The sequence below is a fragment of the Pongo pygmaeus genome, chromosome 4 (assembly GCF_028885625.2).
Source record: "Pongo pygmaeus isolate AG05252 chromosome 4, NHGRI_mPonPyg2-v2.0_pri, whole genome shotgun sequence".
NCBI lineage: Eukaryota > Metazoa > Chordata > Mammalia > Primates > Hominidae > Pongo > Pongo pygmaeus.
Genome location: NC_072377.2, coordinates 156,753,180 through 156,772,225, shown reverse-complemented (window position 1 = coordinate 156,772,225; position 19,046 = coordinate 156,753,180). Strand labels below are relative to the sequence as shown.

At 40.9% G+C, this 19,046-nt stretch overlaps 1 protein-coding gene and 1 long non-coding RNA gene across 3 annotated transcripts in view; one reads left to right on the top strand and one right to left on the bottom strand.

Moving 5' to 3' along the window:
• The window catches only part of LOC134739640 (uncharacterized), a 49,140-nt gene that overhangs the window by 19,408 nt on the left and 10,686 nt on the right, over nt 1–19,046 (bottom strand). The window contains exon 2 of the long non-coding RNA XR_010126495.1: nt 4,150–4,214. This is a non-coding gene — a long non-coding RNA (uncharacterized LOC134739640). The remainder of the gene's footprint in view (nt 1–4,149; nt 4,215–19,046) is intronic.
• GLRA1 (glycine receptor alpha 1) overlaps nt 6,526–19,046 on the top strand; it is a 112,141-nt gene continuing 99,620 nt past the window's right edge. For both annotated transcript variants that reach the window (XM_054487494.2, XM_054487493.1), the window contains exon 1: nt 6,526–6,883. In XM_054487494.2, the coding sequence (XP_054343469.1) occupies nt 6,828–6,883 (56 nt within the window). In that variant the 5' untranslated portion in view covers nt 6,526–6,827. The remainder of the gene's footprint in view (nt 6,884–19,046) is intronic.

Below are 19,046 nucleotides of genomic sequence, written 5' to 3'. Positions count from 1 at the left end.
ATATTGAAAATATATCTTATCACAACTCATGGAATGCAGCTGAAACAAACATCAGGAAAAAACCATATATGAAAATAAGAAAGGTTGAAAGTTAATTATCTAAGCATCCGTCTCAAGAAGCCAGAAAGATAACCAAATTAAACCCCCCAAAAATGCATAAGTTGAGAGCAAAATAAATGGAATAGAGAACAAATTTATAATATAGAAAAGAATTTCTAAGTTGGTTACATGAAGTGACCAATACGATGGCTAATGACCTAGAAAAAGATGACCAATAAAAAAGGAAAAGTACACATTACCAATATAACAAAAAAGAATACATCACTCCAGATTCTGTAGACTAACAAGATAGAATGATTATAAAAAATTTTATACAAATGTAAATTTTAAATAAAATGGACTAATGCCTACAAAAATACAACTTACTAAAACCAAAACATGAACAAGTACAATCAGAATAGTTCTATATCTATTAAATAAATTGAACCTTAAAATATAAACCTTCCACTAAGAAACTTCCAGATGGCTTCACCAATGAACACTCCCAAACATTGAAAGAAGAAACAGCACAACTTTGCATGGATGTTTGTAAAGAATAGAAAAGAAATAACATTCACAACTTGAGGATGCCACCATAATCTTTATACCAAAATCTGAAAAAGGCATTTTTAAAAAAGGAAAGTTACAGGTTGATCCCCCTCAAGAACAAAGATTATTTATTCCATTTAGTCATAAGCAAGAAAAATGAACGTAATAGAAATCAGAATAATATTAATAGATATCTTTGGCAGATAACGACTGGGAAGAGGTAAGAGGCAGGCCTCTAGAGTCCTGGTAATGTTCTATGTGAGTGCTCATTTTGTAAATAATTTATCAAAATTTATGTATTTATGTGTATTTCAATATTAAAGGGTTTTTAAATACGCAGTACAGGAATCTCTTTTATCACCTCCTTCCTTCCAATGACACTGATTATGCTTTTCTTGTGCTACCATTTTCCAAAGTTCCTAGCACACAGAAAGTACTTAATAAATATTTATTAAAAACTGAATGAACACATCTTTATTTAGACATGTAAAACCTCAGCACAGTGTCAGACACACAACCAGTGTTCAAGATACATGTGTTTTTCAAATAAATGAACAAGGCTTTGAGTGAATGAACAAACTCAGAAAAATGTATCCTATGTCAAGGCTTCTTAATCCCGAAAGTCTTTATGGACACAGTAGGAGATGAGGGACCCAATGAGAAAAACTGACTGGGCCAGATGCAGTGGCTCATGCCCTAATCCCAACACTTCGGGAGGCCAAGGCAGGCGGATCACCTGGGGTCAGGAACTCGAGACTAGCCTGGCCAACATGGTGAAATCCCGTCTCTACTAAAAATACAAAATTAGCCAGGTGTGGCAGTGCACACCTATAATCCCAGCTACTCGGAGGCAAGAGAATCGCTTGAACCCAGTAGGTGGAGGTTGCAGTGAGCAGAGACCACACCACTGCACTCCAGCCTGGGAAACAAGAGCAAAACTCCATCTCAAAAAAAAAAGAGAGAAAGAAAGAAAAACTGACTGAATAAACATGAAATAACATGTAAGGGCAGATGAGAAGAAAGTAGAAAAAAGACGCAGAGATAGTTTGAGAGAAAGATGGAAATGAGGCTCAGGAGGATCGAAAAAGCCTCTCATGAACAGTAAGCTGTTAGAGCACCAAGTACAAGTGTAGACTTGGCTACAAAAGAAAATTGGGGAGTCTCTGTTCTCTGAGCAGGTCAGCTTTGATATGAAGCATTTTTCATTACAGATCTTACCTCCTCTTCTGTTATTTTAGGTCTCACAGAAAAAAAGGTAGGGAACCATGACCTGAAAGATAGGAGTCCTCCAATCTAGATTCAGTTTTGTTGTGGTATCTTAAGCCAGTCATTCCCCTTTCCTGGACCCTGAATAGCTAGTAAAATGGGAGGAAAGGTCTCTTAGTATTTTATGCATCTATTCTTTACAACTAAAATTCTGATGTCACTGAGATCCCCCAAGTAGTTCTGGGGTCCCTTCTTTAAAGGACAAAGAACAGATAATTGCTTTGCAAAAAAAAAAAAAGTAACAAGAGCATTCTGGATTAGGATTAGAAACAGCTGGCAGCAAGCCTCTAATTCTTCGGAGAAAAGACTCTTCCACAGTCCCATTTTCAGGCCTTTATTCATCATACTACAACCCAATTGGGCAAGCTGCTCAGTTGTTCCAAATATCTATCTGTCTTTGCAAAGTATCATTCAGGCCTGTCAAAGCAGTGTTGAAACATACAGCACTCTCCTCTGTGAATGCCATTATGTACAGAGGCTTGGCTTTATATTAATTACATTAGCTGGCTCAGGACAACATAATCTCACCTGATTAACAATATTCCTCACTCTCTTTCCCCTGTATTTGTGTCCTCTGCCTGAATCTTTTTGTTCTTTTGTTTATTCACTCATTCATCCTTGCAGTAAATATTTACTGAGCCCTTAGTATCTGATACTGATATGTGATATATATCAGTATATATTAGTAATAAAAACAGGTAAACTCTCTTCCCTCATAGATTTTCCTGACTTTCTTTCTGTATTCCCTTTATCTTAGTTGAAACAAAAAAAATAGTTGAAACACCCTTTAGCTATAATTAGGGTACTTGTGTTCTTGTCCCAGCTGCGCTATGCGTCTAAGGGGTAAGTCTATTAACCTCTCTGTATATAATTTTCCTCTTCTGTACTCGAAAGTGTTGAACAAGACTATCTTAAAGAATTTCTCACATGGACTTTTTCAGTAGCTCCTAACTAGTCTCCCTGCTTTCATTTTGCTCCTGCCATCCCTGAAATTTTATTCTTGGAGGTAGTACTTGCTCTAGTCCCCAACTTCCGCCCTAATCTCATCTTGGATTTTATTCTTGGAGGTAGTACCTGGTCTAGTCCCCAACTTCCTCTCTAATCTCATCTTCTATCACTATTCCCTGCACTCACTCTGTCCAGGCACACTGGTCTCCATGCTGTTTCTTGTACACTCCAAACATATTCCCCTCTCTGGGCTTTTACGTTTGCTTTTCCCACTGCTTAGAAAGCTTTCCATACCCACCCCCAAGGTTCACATGACTCATTCCTTCACTTCCTTCAATTACATAAATGCCTTTTCAGGAGCCATTCTCTGATCTGATCACCTTACATAAAATAGCACCTCCATGCCACTCTCTGCCTTGCCTTTTTCTTTTTAATTCTTATGACTGCCTAACTCATCATATATTTCCTTGTTTGTCTTCTGTCTTCCTCCAATAGAAGATGCATACCATTAGAATAGGGCTCTTGGCTTGTTTTGTTCCCTGCTATATCCCCAGTGCCAAGAATAGTACCAGATACACAGTAAATGCTCAATAAATGTTTGCTGAATGAATAAAATAATGAATCTTTTCTAGTAATAAAATAAGTCTCACCGTGTGTCAAAATTTATTCATACTTAGTAGGGCTCAAATCTGGCTACTAGGACCTATAAGAGACCAGTCAAGTATTAGAACTACACTGGAGTTAGACTACACGGAAAAGTTACCAATAGAAATGAACCATTAGCTGAAGCCAATCCATTCCATTCCTTGAAGATTTTTGTTTCATAGCATGGTAAGCTACAATAAGATTAGACTTAAATATTTATTCTATGCAGTTTCTTGCAGTGAGAAAAGTGGCATTACTACCCTCATTTCACTTAGGCCTGCAGTTTAGTCATTTATCCAACATAACCAACCTTTTTGAAGCAAAGATAAAATAAGGACATAAATCCCTGACTGCCAAGCCCACAGTTGTTTATTTTCAATAGTGACCTAAACAAGAACAAAAAGATCCGTACAGGCATAAATATGTGATATGTAGGGTAAAAAGTGTAGATTAACATGAGGGACTCTTCCCACTGAACTTCAGAAGCAACTGCATGTTCCAAAAGTTTATCTTATACACTGTTTATTTTATGCACTATCAGTATATACTGTGCTGTTTATCTTATACACTGTCATATCCCCAATACTTGGCACATGCTCATTTCATGTGTACTGATTAAATGAAAGCATCAGCCTCATAGTAAACAGAGGCCTTTTAGCAAACAGGTGCCCCTCCACCACCCCAGGTAATAATTACTCTTACCTCCTGCACAGGCCACATCCTTGGAGCCACTCACACTCATGAACAGCAACACACACTCAGCACCCCTTGAAGGAAAAGAAAAACAAATTTCCACATACTGCATCACACCTGGCTATGCAGGTATTTCCTAGTCAGATGAGGGACCAGGACAAAATTGCCAGCTTACAGCTTGTTTCAGTACTTCTAGGACCACCACGAAGACACACATAGATACATACACATCTATGTGTATGTGGAGAAAGACCCATTTACAAATACAAATGTACAAATACACATATGCATATCAAAATCACTTCAGAATTAGGCACGATACAAATCATAAATAAATTTGTATACACAGTAACATACAAGCTGGTTTTGCCCTAGCACACTCACAAATGTACACAAACACATACACAAAGATAATACTTACCTGAAGGTTTGACTGTGAAAAGTAAATGAGATTATGTGAATTCACAGTAGTTCCTGACACATAGAAACCATGCTAATAAAGGTTAGCTCTTGATTACATATATAAAAATACATATATTGTACATTATATTTAAATTTGTATCTGACTCATATTAATATACACCTTCAAAACAAAATTTCCTTTTCAGTCACTACGCAGAATATCATGGAAATTCTAGATTGTGGGAGCCAATAACAGAACCGGTAGTGTGGGGTATGCTATTGTAGTACAGGGGGAGGAGAGGGGAAATCCTGCTGGTAGGAGGCTAGTAAACAAGACTTTCCAGATCTTTTTGCTTGGGAGAAGGCCTAGCCTTGGAGGGAGCTGAACTGATGAGTATTCTTGGGAGATCAGCCAAAGGAGTTTCTAACGTTATTGGGTAAGGAGGAGGGGTTGTCCTCTCTCAGTAGCCTTGGGCGAGAGAGTCCCCAGAGTCCCAATGAGTTCAAATCAGCCAGAAAATCCTTTAAAGTATTTATCCTATAGTCCCACAGCTTGGAGAAAATCTGATTAACTCCATCTCCCCAGATGGGCTTTAGAGTGAAATGTATAGCTGGTTTCTAAGATTCAAATAAGGTGGGAAAACAGAGGAAGAAAAAACAGGGAATGTGAGTCATAACACGTCCCTGTGTGTACAACTTGGTTCTGCCATCAATTTGAAGCAAGCCACAGCTCTTTGAGGCTCAGTTTCCCCAGCATATAAAAGGTGAATAAAACTGTCTCCTGTCCAGTTGGAAGAAGGTGTTTTTATTCCCTCTCAAAAGGGTGCCAGCCACAACACCTCCCACTCAACCCTGGAAACTGCTCAAAGAATTTCTCTCCTATTTCCCTACTGCGGTGACCCTGGAGGGGGTCTTTATCCACCAGACTTCTTTTTGGATATTCCTCCTTTCCTTCTAGGGCCAAATATTATAACTTCAGAGCTCTTTTAAAAAAAATCAGGGATCTGGTTCAACTCTTCCCTTTTAAAAGGACAAATTGAGCCCAGAGCACGTCTTAACAAGGCACCATGTGTTTTACTCACATACAACTGCATTCTTTAAAAATCAAGGCAACCTTTTGAGAGACCTAGAGAGATTAATTCCATAACCTTTCTCACTCCACCGCTTACACGGAAAGAAGCTTGGGGGTAGGAGGTGGATTGCGCAGATCTTGTCCAGCACTCTAAGCGTTAAATTCAACCCGGAGTCTAACAGGCTATTGGCCGAATACCGGGAGAAGACCTGGTTTTCGTAGCCGCGGGCCAATGAACACCTCGAGTGGGGGGGTTTGAAGATACTAAGGAGTTTTCCCCCCTTTTTTTTCCCTCTCAACCCCCTCCCATCGGCTATCACCCCTCCCATCCCCCACGCCTCCAGTTTGTTAAATTAATGCAGTAAGAAAGTCTGAAGATCTGAAGGAGTCTTGACCAAGGGAAGATGAGCAAGCTCAGAAAACCGAGATGCATCTGAGGCATTGGGCTCCTGAGCCCCGCGGGGTAGCCATGGACCTCGGTAGCCCCTGAAACTTGCCCTGGGCTCTCTGACGCCTGCGGCCCCGAGCAATGGGACACCTTTTCTGCAGTGATCATAACTTATTCGGCGGGGACCAGGAAACAGGAATAGCAAGGCGACAGCAGACCCGCACAGAGGCAGGAGAACGAGATTCCAAGACTGGATTGCGATGCGCCAGCCTGGCACACTCTCCGAGATTTAACTGAAGGCAGCACCGTCAACCGCTTTCCCCTCGCCCCTAACCCCCTCAGGCCGGCCCAGAGCCATAAAGCTCTGTTCTCTTTACCCAAGATGCTCGCCCAATCCAACGGTCCGAGGTCAGCGCTCTGATCTCCACAGAAGATTTTTTTCCTTGCATGGAGCTGGCCGTTTAAACAGAAAAACAGGGGTAAAAAAAAAAGGAAATATACCCACCCCCAAACGTGCCTCCCCAGCGCCGCAGGGAACCAACAGACACGCTGGAGTTTAACAAACAGCAATACTCTTCGCGCTCCTGAAAAGCAGGGCTGGACGCTCTCCGTGGTGCTGAAACGCCTCGCAGCCGCCGCTGTCCGTGGTATCTACGGCCCCCTCGCTCCAATTTCCCCTGGGGCTCTCCCTCCGCGCCCCTGTTCCCCGCCTCCCTTTAACATCTGGATTATTCTTTTCAATAGCGCTTTCTGGTTTTGTAAGTGCCAATTTGAAACATTTTTGTCCCCATAACTCGTGGACTACAAAGCACAAGGACCTGAAAAATGCACAGCTTCAATACTCTTCGACTCTACCTTTGGGAGACCATTGTATTCTTCAGGTATGCAATTTTCTACTGACCACATCGCTCTGATGGAAATGGGGGGAAAGAGTACGGAGGCTGCCTCTGTCCGTGGTCCCATCATTTTGGGGAAGAGGGGTGTTGTATTCCACTGCAATCGGGTACTTCCATCCCCCGTCTCCCTTCTCCCCTCTCCCGCCCCCCGCCACCCACCCCACCCCCGCCCGCAGGGTGTCTGGCTTGTGCGTGGAGGTCTGAGACAGTCGCTGTTCTGGCAGCTGTTTGCCTGTTTCTTACGGTTTGTTTGTCCTTCTGTCTGCTACACCCCCCACTATTGGTCCCCAGCCCCACTGCATGTTGGCTTTCACTCGGCTGAGGACTTTAAGGGGAAGCTTTAGGAGTTACTCAGTTTAATTAGGACTGCATTCTCCCTAACCGCAGTGCCGAAAACCTCAGCTTTCCCGTCTGGGAGCCAAGTGACAACTAGCGGTGACGGGGAAGGTTGCACTCAAACTCGCTGGACACAGAGCATTTCATTTTCTCTCCTTTTTTGCTGTTGTTTTCTTTTTCTGCGAAGAGGGAGGGGGGTTACTAAGGCTGAGTGCTTGGAAACAATAGTATTATAACCTCAGTGTGTAAAGCCCTGAACTTGGGTGCAGAGTGGATCTATTTAGGAACATACTGAGAAACATTTCCCTTTTGAAACTTTGACTGCCTCTTTCCCCAACCCACCTTTCCAAACTCTGTTAGCTGCAGATCCTGAACTCATGAGCAATCCTCATTTGCTTTGTTTTTAAATTTATGCTTATATTTGACTCAACAGCTGAGTTATCCCATCCACTGTCTCTCAGGTTAAAATTTTCTGCCTGAAGGCTTGTCTTTCTTATGTTAGGAGAAGTGAAAAGTGAAAAATCACCTCTTTAAGAAGCACTGAAATAGATAGTCCTTTTGTAAGTGTGTGAATCATACCATCTTCAGAGATGGCTATGATAAATTCTACTTATATGAATTGAAAAAAATTATTCTTCTTCCATGACATGCAGGGATCATTAATCTTCCTCACTTTAGATGCCTGCCTCTCATATTTTACGGTGGCATTGGATTAACAGTCATTTGAAAAACCCACTCCAAATTGTTTTTAAAAATAAGTGGACACCAAATATTATCCCCTCCCAACATAAAACAGCAAATAATTTTTGTTTTATTACAGTTCATAGGAATTGCTGGTTTGACTAATCTGTTGGCTGGTTTATTAAATGAATGACACCTCCCCTCAAATAGTAAGTTTCTGTATTTCAGCCTCTTTTCAGGTCTTTCTCTTGAGATGAAGAAAAGGCATGCCCCCTTATCTGAGATACCCAATGCTAAAGCTTCCAATCTCCAGTTCAAATAATTATTTTGTAGGCCACAGAGTCCTGACGACAGATCAGAATGCAAATAGTCAGAGAGTCAGACAGAATGAAAAAGTACAATAATCCAGGGCCTTATGAAACGTATCAAAATGTGGCTACTTTATGGGGGAAAGGGCAGGAAGTATTCTATTTATAATATGAGATCCTTTATCCCCTGCATATTTAATAGAACTACAAATGTATGGAGGTTGGGTACTTTGTAACATTTGTATGCAAATTGATTCTCTGTTTGGTTTACAGGAGACAGAACTGAACCAGAGAGATTAAAGAGCAAATTAATAGAACCAAGCACATCTTTCTCCCCACACACACTCTATCTTTTTTTCTTGATGAGCAGTATACAATGCTTGATTTTCCTCTCCAGACATTGTCTTTCACAAAAGGGAGACTCAGTCTAAAAGGTCTGGATTGTAGTCATTTTGATAAGGTTATGAATCCACTGTGTTAATTCTTCAACTAAGCTGGTGGTGGCCTATCAGAAAACATCATTCTACATCTCTTTCCCCTACATGTGTGAATGCACACATGAGCTACAATCGATGTGGGATACAATTCTCCATGTTTATAAGGAAAGAAGAATTATAACTGTGGAGAGCTGGAAGTGTGGGTGGCACCACTGCACTTTCAAAATATAGGAACGGCTACTTCATTAGAGGAGTAAATGTTGATTTTTGAAACACAATACAGAAAATAATTGAACCCAGGAAATTCAGCAATTTTTCAGAGAGATTTAAAAAAGGTCACAAGGAAGTAAAGTGAGTAGATTGTATTTGTTCAATTGGTATTTTCATTTCTAAGTCACTCATTTTTAAAATTCCAGGTGAAAATACAGAAGCATTATAATGTGAGGACTTATTAGAATGTATTTGGGGGTAGATGGAGGCTGGCAGCTCTCTAGCAGGTTCCATGTGAATAACCCCTTCTTTCCCAGGGGATGGGTGCTGTGTTGGAATGGCCAATCCAATCATCTCAGTCACCCAGGTACTCCTTAGAATAAATGAAACCAGCTTGTTGGAGAAATCGGGGGCTAGGAAAGGCTCTCAATAACAGACGTGCTGCATCAGCACATAACCAGCGAAATGGCAATAACAACAGCAAAACAAACAAACAAAAACAAAAATCGAGTGAATGAGGCAGAAATCCCATATGGTACCAACACAGAGGAGGAACTGGGTCTTAGAAAGGGAGACATGGGGTCCTGGAAGACAAAAAGCATTGCATGCTTGTCTTCATAAGTAAGATCAGGTGATTTGGCTAACGTTCCTGATTTGATATTTTGAAAACCTATGGTTCTAAAATTCAGTAAGTGGCATTCTGAGAGTCAATAACCTAAATGTTTTCCCTTATTTTCAATTGAGAATGGGGCCCTGTAGCCAGACTGGTCAAAAATAATAGGCAAATTTTTTTAATGGTAGAAGCACGTTTCTTTCAAATGTCCTTTCAAACCAAAGTGAACTCGGCTTTGATCCCCAGAGCCCTTACAGAGGCTTATGGCTGGGACAGGCCCAGTATGACCCCAAAATTCTCTTGCCTTCTGAGCAACTCAAACAGACACATGTTTCTCAAGCTCTGTGCTATTGACACTTTTAACTGGATAATTCTTTGTTATGGAAGTTGTCCTGGGCATTGTGGGATGTTTAGCAGCATCCCTGGTGCTAGTAGCACTACCTCCCTGAGTCATGACCATCAAAAAATGTCTCCAGACTTTGCCAAATATACATCCTGGGCAAAGGGGAGACAAAATTGTCCAAGGTTTCAAACTACATTACAGAATGACCAAATTTTTAATCAGCTGCTCCAATGTAGTAATTATAATGAGGAGGAAAGTCTAGCTTCCTTGAGAAAATCCCCCTCATGAAATATACAAAGCACCCTGATAAAACAAAAACGGACCTAGCATGTACTTGAGAAGGGAATAAAGGCAGGGAGATAAATCAGATCTAATCTCTGGGTGGTTTTCCCAAAAGATGATCAGCTTTTCTTTAATGCGCTACTTCCCTCTTCCATCCCAGTAGATGCTTCCTTGCACTGGATTTTGTACTGAATATGCCACTCAACTGCTAACAAAGGTCATCAAAACCTTGAAGGGAAGATGTTTCTATCCACATTAGGATCAAAAGGAAAATGACAAATACATTGTTTCGTATCTCAGTCCTAAAGAAAAAACCTACCCAGTTGAAAGGTGAATGGGCTTTTCCTTGAGGTGGCCCCTGTGGCTTCTCCATCTCCAGGCTTGTCAAGAAGGGCAGATGACTGTCTTGATTTTTCCCTTCTGGAAGGACAGCTGTACTCTACCTTGAATCTTACCTGCTGCATTTTGGCACTGCAGAACATGTCTAGGAGTTTCTGACATGGCCCAAGGACTTTTCCCCAAGGAATGAAGTCCCTCGGGCAAGTTTGTATTAGCATCAAACTAAGTATTTGATTAATTAATAATACTTAATATTAAGTATCTTATATTAAGTATTCTTACTGTAAATAACAAAAAGGGAGTCTACTCCCTTTTTGGGCTTAGGAACCTTAAAAAAGAGAAAAGAAAATGTTGTGATTTTGCTCCTGAAGGACAGGTTGGACAGGGACCCTAGGCTGGTAAATGGAGTTATGAATCAGCACATGACTTCTGCATATTTGCCAAATTGGTAATGACCTAAGCAGAGGATATTTAGGAAATTGTTTTCTTTAGATTGCCTTATGAAAGAGGTTACGGCCATGTGGTGCAGTGGGAAGAGAAGTTGGGCTATAATTTGAGAACTCCTGCCTCTAGAGTCAGCTCTGCTTCCATCCCATAGCACGGGCATAACAAGTCTCTTCCTCTAATGGGGACTCAATTTTCTTACCAATCAACTCAAATGACTGAATCTGACACTTCTGCATTCTCTCCAACCCCTGATAAGATCTTTGTCAAAGGCAGGGGCCCATACCCACAAAGGTTCAGGATGAATTGACCAGTGGTGATGCTGCCTTCATTTCTTCACCAGGAACTTGTTTATCATGAGCTTATGTGTCCAGTCTAAAACTAAGCACTCTGCAGGCAAGATGCCACAGTCCCTGTCCTTGCGGAAAGGGGAGACACTGCTCCCTTTAAAGGTACATTAAAATCCTTTTTTCCTTCTTCAGAGGACCCACAGAGCTCCCCTCCAGGCAGCCTGTTCGCGCGTCCTGCGACAGCATCACATTTATGTGGGTGTCATTAACTTTATTTCCTTCATCAGCTGGCAGAAGCCAGCATGATTTTTAAGATGGATGGCACAGTCTCCCTGCCTGGCCATCTTGAAACTATTCTGCAGGTTTGCGTTAAACAAAGAGGCTTTGGCCTAAAGGGAAGGAGACCTAGGATCCGGAATTTAGCTAGTGGCATGACCTTGAGAGGGTTCTGGCTCTCAGAACCTTGAGAGCTTTCTGGCCCTCAGTTTCCTCAGCTGTAAAATGAAGAGATTTGGCCAATCACATTCTAAAATCATTTTTAGCTGTGCCAGTTTAGGATATCTTCTCCCGATCTCTTCCAATGATAGCACAGCTTTGGTTACAGCTATTGCAGTGTATTTCAATTATTATAAGAAATAGCCACATCGAGGTAAAGTCGGGCTCAAAGGTCTGAAAGAATTGAGGACCTCACTAAGCAATTCAGTTTTTGGAGAGTTATCCCGACCCGGACATGATTATTGACAGATCCTATACATATGTCAGTTTCTGCAGGAAATGTTTATTATGATGAGAAAACATGATGCCTGATCACTATACTCACAGATCTGAAAAACGGTGTGAGAAAGAGAGACCAAACATTTCTGTACTTTTTATCAATGATTCTGTTTGGCTCTTTTTTCCCTCATAAAGCCTATGTTTTTGTTATTTGTTTTTTCAAAAAAAATTGTTTACCAGATACCATTCATCATTAACATATTTTTCCCATCTTTATTAATCAAAGGCACATGTAACCGCCAGAAATACTAAATACCATGGGATAAGCAATGTCGCCACACTGAGATGACCTAAGAAAAAACAAAAGTAAACATATGCGATTCTTTTTAGTTAATCCAGAGAGTCTTGTCAGAAGTAAATATGCAATTTGTTAGAGCCTTTGAAATGTTTAAAATGCACTCTGAGTCCTCATTACTATTTCGTGAATCTCCTATGTACCCAGGGACTCCATACTGGGAAACATTAGATTTGATTTATTCTATATAGCTCCAAGAGAAGAATCAGAGTAAATTCATAGATTTTTTTAATGCACACATACAAATTTGGACACAATATAAATCAGAACTTTCTGGTAGCTCTTTCAAATGATACTGTGGGCTGCCTCAGTGGTAGTGATGGTGTCTGTCAGTGGAAGTGTGCAAGCAGAGACTGGACGTCCACCTCCCAGGAAAGACATAGAAGGAATTCAAGCTTCTTTTGCAAATTGAGATTTGTAATTTGTTGCAGAAGAGTGAATGAAATGCAAGTCAGAGACAATCCTTCACAATTCTATATTCCCTCCTTTTCTGATTCCCAAATTGCTATCTAATCTTTGTAAGCTCTTCGAATCATGACATGAATACCCACTAACTGGGATCTTTTTCTTCTTAGAAATGGATTGGATAATTAATAAATTGGACAATGAACATACAAACACCATGCAACATAGAATTATTAAAGGGAAATCACCTTGGTTATGTAAAAGCCTGGTTTTAAGAAATGAGAAGGGCCTCAGAATGAGCCAGAAAAAAACTACCAGAAAATGCACTTGTCCACGGACAAGGCCACAGGCACCGATGGTGTTCACAGGACTGACGGCCTCTCAGCCTTGAACTCCAGCTGTCTCCCTGAACCAACTCCCTGTAAAGCCTAACACACAAAATGAAAACACTATACAGCCAGCCAGCAAATTCATTCAGAAAGCACATTAGAAGGGAACAATGCCCAGAGATGCTGGGGAGAGGGGCTTATCCACACAGTGCCTATGCTTTGTAATGCAAGCTCTTATGAGGGGTACTGATGCCCCAAAGCTTTTGAAACTCCTTACAAAGGATCCCTTTGTGATTTTCTGAAGTTGATATTGTCCAAGTCTCCTGAGGCTAATTCAATGCAATTAGATTACCACTCTCTGCCTTTGAATTGGGCTGTTTTTCAGTGTCCGTTGCTAAATTAGTTTACCGTCTTAACACGGAGCTGCCGACAATCATTAATCCCAGCCGTGAAATGGGCAGCAGCCCTGGGCAGCATGCTCTCTTGCCTCATATTCTGGGCAACCCACAGGCACATGGAGAACAAGCCTCTGCTCCCTTTCTCACAAGTACATTCCCAACTCTTCCACCTGTTCACCCCCAGAGAATTGCACTTTCCTTCAGAGCGTCTTGAGTATCAACAGAATCATGGAATCTTGGGGTAGGAAGGACTCTTAGCTCTAGAATTCAATGGCTGTCAAAGTCAGCTGTGAGGGGCTTGTCAAAAAGACAGATTCCCAAACATTTGTTAAGAGGACAGATCTTGTATTAAGTATTCTTACTGCAAATAACAACAATAATAATAACAAATATATAAAAATATATAAAAGAGCAAGAGAAAACTTTTGGGGGTGATTGATAGTTTATGGCATAGATTATGGTGATGGTTTCATGAGTATATACTTGTCTCTAAACTCATCAAGTCCTAAATATGTACAGCTTTTGTACGTCAATCACACCTCAATAAAGTGGTTTTAAAAATTAAATAAAATAAAATACAGATTATCAAAATCATATCAAAAAAAACTGAAACAGAATCTCTCAGAATGGGGACCCAGAAACCCATAATGTCAACAAGAGTCTCTAATTCAGTGCTTTTCAAACTTCAGTGTCCAGGATCACCGGAGGATCTGCTAAGATGCAGATTCTGACTCAGGAGGTCTGGGATAAGCCTGAGCATCTGCATTTCCAAAGCACGCCCAGAAGATTGATGCTGTTGGTTCCTTGGAACAAAGGTTTGCATAGCAAGGCTCTAGATCATTCTGACTGAGAACCCCTGACATAGATCAACCCTTTTATTTTGCAGATGTACAGGGGATAAATAACTACCTCAAGTTTACAGAGTGGGTGACAGAGCTCTCAAAGCCATACATAATCCCCAAACTTACTCCCCTACACATCATCTCTAGAGTCCAGACACCCTAACTTTGCCACCGCACTTTCTTTCCTTCAATCCTCTCACACTCTGTCCTTTCTCATAAACACAAACACACTCACCCTTCCAGAGGGTTCTTCAGGGAGCTATCCCTATCCCCAAACTGTTGGCCTGGTCTCTGAAGTCCTGGTGCACCAAAAGCTCTCATTCACACAGCTGGGAACTCTATGTGACACTAGATAAAGAGAAGGGGCACCCGGGCAATGAGTTTTAAATCCTGGCCCTGGGACACAGCAATGAGAGTCTGTCAGGATTGATAAAGGAGGTGAATCAAGATGGTCAGAAGGAGAGGGTATGTGGTTTCTTTCTCCAAAGACAATCTCACTTACCAGTCTTCCTGTGTACGTTGTACTCTCAACTTTGCATAGCTAGAGGCTTGCTTAAGCCTCCCAGATGTTCAGAGACCACTGCCACATTCTACCACCTGTCTGACCTCAGGACCATGATCTTCCTCTTTCTCTATCCCTTTAACCTGTCAGCCTTTCTGCAAATCATGCCAGTATTTTATACACCAAATAGAGTAACTACTATGATCTTCAGCCTTTTGAGAGCTTCGTGTTTATTGCTGTGTGCTCAGTTCTGCAACATTTGCCAGCTCCAGAGGAATGCGGCAAGGCTGCTGCAACCCTGGCTGCCAGGCAGATTTGCAGTACTGTCTTATAAAAAGCACTTCACAGGTTATAGCATGTTTTATATCCATGATCTCATATAAGCTGCCCAATCACCTTAAAAATTAGATACAAGACAATGGTTAGTATCCCCATTTTAGAGCTGAGAAAACTGAGGCTTAAAGAAAAAAAGGTGATTTGCCTTTTGGTAACAGCAGGTAACCATGCTGTTATTCTCAGAGTAAAACCAGGATTCAAATACAGATCCCATGCTCCTCCCTCACCATACTGAAACATAGAGATAGACAGATAGATAGAGATATATTTATGAAGCCCCTTTGAGCTGGTACAGCTGTCAGTCTAATAACCCTCCCCCTCTACCTTGGATAAAAGGGTGGAAAGAAGCCTAGAAAAAAAGAGCTGGAAATTTTTCATTGGCCTTTGGTTTGACAGAGCCTTGTTCTTCCTACTCTTGGCCAGATAGGCATTTATTTCTCTGTCCTTGATCATGTTTAACTGCACAATGTCTGCATACATTACCTTTTTAAGAAATTATAATACTACACCAAAGCCTGAGATCCCCTTTGATAATGACCTCTAGGTCCCTTCCAACTGTTATCCTTTTCGATAATTTTTTATTCATATATATATATGTATTATATATACATTACATACACATGTGTATATAACCATTGAAATATACAATCATTTCATGGAATCATATTTTCTATATAATTTATAATTTGTTTTGTTCACATATTAACATGTCTTGGGAAGCCTTACCTGTTGAAGCATTCTACTTCATTCTTTTAACCACTGCAGAGCATTTTATGTTATGGATGTCCCATTGTTTTCTAGCCATCCCCTATTGATGACCACTTATACTTTTTCTAATTTTCCCACTGCAATCAGTGCTGCAATAATTACAGTGTACCTACAACTTTATGAAAACATCAGGTATTTCTCCAAGTAGATAATAAGAACTAGGAATGAAATTGCTGGGGTACAGAAAAAAATGCATCTTATATGTTGATATATAACTGCAAACAGATATTCCTTTCTTCCTCAGCCTTCTCTTCTGCCTTCCCTCAGGATGCCCCATCTCAGCCCCAACTGCAACAACTCATTAAAAATAATCATTAGTATTTATTGAGTGCTTACTGAATGCTAGATACTAAGCTAACAACATCATATACCCTACCTCATAATTCTCAAAAAAAATACTATTATGTTCTATTATAAAAGTACTATTCTATCCCCATTTTACAGGAGACAAGACTGATAAATAAAGAGGTTATGCAACTTGCCAAAGGTAAGGCAACTGGTAAAAGGCAGAGCTAGGATTCAAAATTGGGTGTGACTATAGAAAACACTCCTTTCACCATTACCCTGCCACTATTACTCTAAGAATGAACCAGGGAGGAGGAAGGAGGAGACTAGACTGGATGAGAGAGATGAAAGATATGAATTTGCCTCTCTAGAAAATCAAGAGCTAATCTCTTGCAGGTGGTTCTGGATAGTTAAAAAGTTATTAACATGCATCTGTAAGTAGATACGAGCTTTCAATCTCTATCCTTGACGTACAAGAGAAATTGCACTAGCTCCCACCCCCATCATAAAGTGTGTGGTTAGAGCTCTGTCAAGGGGTAGAGATGGTCAGCCACTGAACGTCCTTTCTCCTTTGTCCCATTTGCCGTTTGACCAAGATCATTTCATTGAGAAAGCTAGCTAGGAATGTGGGGGAGAATTTCTGACTGAATCAGGAGGTCAAGAAGAAGGGCAGCATAGTCTCTGGCCCAGGAACAGAATTTTTTTTAAATCTTGGTCCCTTATACTCAGACCAAAGACATTTTTAGCTGTGTTCTCTCACCCCCAGACACACAGGAGTATACCCAGTCTCCCTTATCTTCTGTATGTGCCCCACCTCAAGCACTAAAGGTCTCACCGCATGCCCCAGATTTACCACTCCCAAAGCAGACCCTCAAAGCAGGTTTCTCTTAACATCTCTAAGCCAGAAAACCACATCCAGCTCAGACAAGGCAAGGGGAGCAGAAAGGGCCAGCCCTCCATAGTAGCCATCAGCATCACCCCTGACATGGCCTGTGGGAAACTCAGGCAATGCTGTCTCAGACATCTGTTTTCAATAGCTCTCTGAGTGACACCAGAGACATTTTCCAGTGTGTCCCTACCAGCCCTATTGCTATTAGAGAAAAAGAATACAATAGAAATAAAGTCTCCTAATATCAACTCTTAAAATAGACCTGCTGGTTTGTCATTTTGTTTTCCTTTATTTTGTTTTTTACACTACAAATATGTATTTGTTGTAAAATATTAAACAGCATAGGGAGATATGTTTGAAACTAAAATACACGTAAATCTTACTTCCTAGGATAAATCACTTAACAGTTTGATATTCATCCTCCTAAATGGTTTTAATAACATAATAATAACAAAAACATGAGTGCTTCCTATGTGCCTGACACCTTTCTAAGAGCTGGATAGAACTTAACCCATGTAACCTTCAGAACAATCCTATAAATCATATGCTATTATTCATTTCATTGTACGGATGAGGTTAAATCATTTTCCTAGGATCACCCAGCTTGGAAGTGTCAGTGCGGGATTGGAATCCAGGAAGTGTGGCTTCAGAGAGCCTTTAGCTGCTGTGCTACTGTAGTAAGCTGCTTCTGTTTTACAAAAATGGGGTTATTCTAAACACCATGTTTGGCAACTTCTCTTTTATCACTCAGGAATGCCTTGTCAATGTGCATACGGATCTACCTCACGCATTTTTGCAGTTGTGCTGCCCTTCTCTTGAAAATGCCAGGTTTTAATATAATATGAAACTCTCAGCTTGCCGCACACAGCCCCCACTGCTATTTACAACTCCTTTACTTCACACAAACTGAATTCCAACCCAAAATGGATTTCTCATTGTCCATAAGCAGTACATCCATCAGTCTCACCTCTGTATTGTAACTCATGTTGTGCCCTATACTCTCCATAAATCTGGAAAACTTCCCCCTCACTCTGCCGTAAAAGACACACCAACCAGCTCTAGGTTCAAACTCATCTGATTTTGAATCCTGCCTATGTTACTTCCTTGCTGTATGGTCTTGGCAGTTTGCTCAATCTTTCTGAGTCTCAAGTTCCTCATCTTAAAAACTGAGAATAACAACTTCACTGATAGATACACGAAGTCCCACTTCAAACACATTTTCCTATCAGAGCACGATCCCTTAACAAATGGTAATTTCCTCTCCTTCTCTCTGAGATGCTATCCATACCTTAAGACCCATCTTTAGCATCATTTCCTCCATGAATTGTCCCTGGATTGCCTCTATGCCTAGCCCCAACTGGGCACGGACTCTCCTTCCTAAATTCTCTTGGAAATATAGGCATTATCCTTAGCACTCAGTTTGTTTAAAGGGACCTTACATACATTTGGGTGTCCTTCCAGCTTTCCTGTTGGATTGTAAGCCCCTCAAAAGATTAGAGCTTAATGAATTTCTTGATGCATGTGAAAAGCAAACAGAAAGAAAAGGGAAACATCCCCTGGTGCTTTTCAGAGTTTTCAGCTTACTCCACTACCCCCTCATAGATAATGTCATCCCAGGGGTTCATGTATATCAAACACTCAGTGTTTGTTAAATCAAATTGCTTTGTCCCCACATGCCTGCTCCCATCCTCCTTCTATTGGCTCTGCAGAAGCCCAGGACCTGAAAGATTCCAAACAACCAACCCTAAAGCACTGCTGTATCTCACCATGACCCCTTTCTGCTCCAAGAAATGAGTCACAGTGAGAATGTGAGCTAGATATGGCAGCGCAGCCCTGGCTCCGTAGCTGTTGCAGTGAGTTGCTTGCTCAACCTTACCCTTGCTCTCTGACAGGGCATGTCCAAATTCTGGGCCTCTCAAAACATCTGAGCCATTGCAGATAAGGTTGCTCTTCACCATCCCCAAGTCCTGTGGAGAAGCCCCTTCCATAAGACAAGGAAAACTTTCTAAAATAATTTTAAATGTGAAGAAAGTATGGACTTA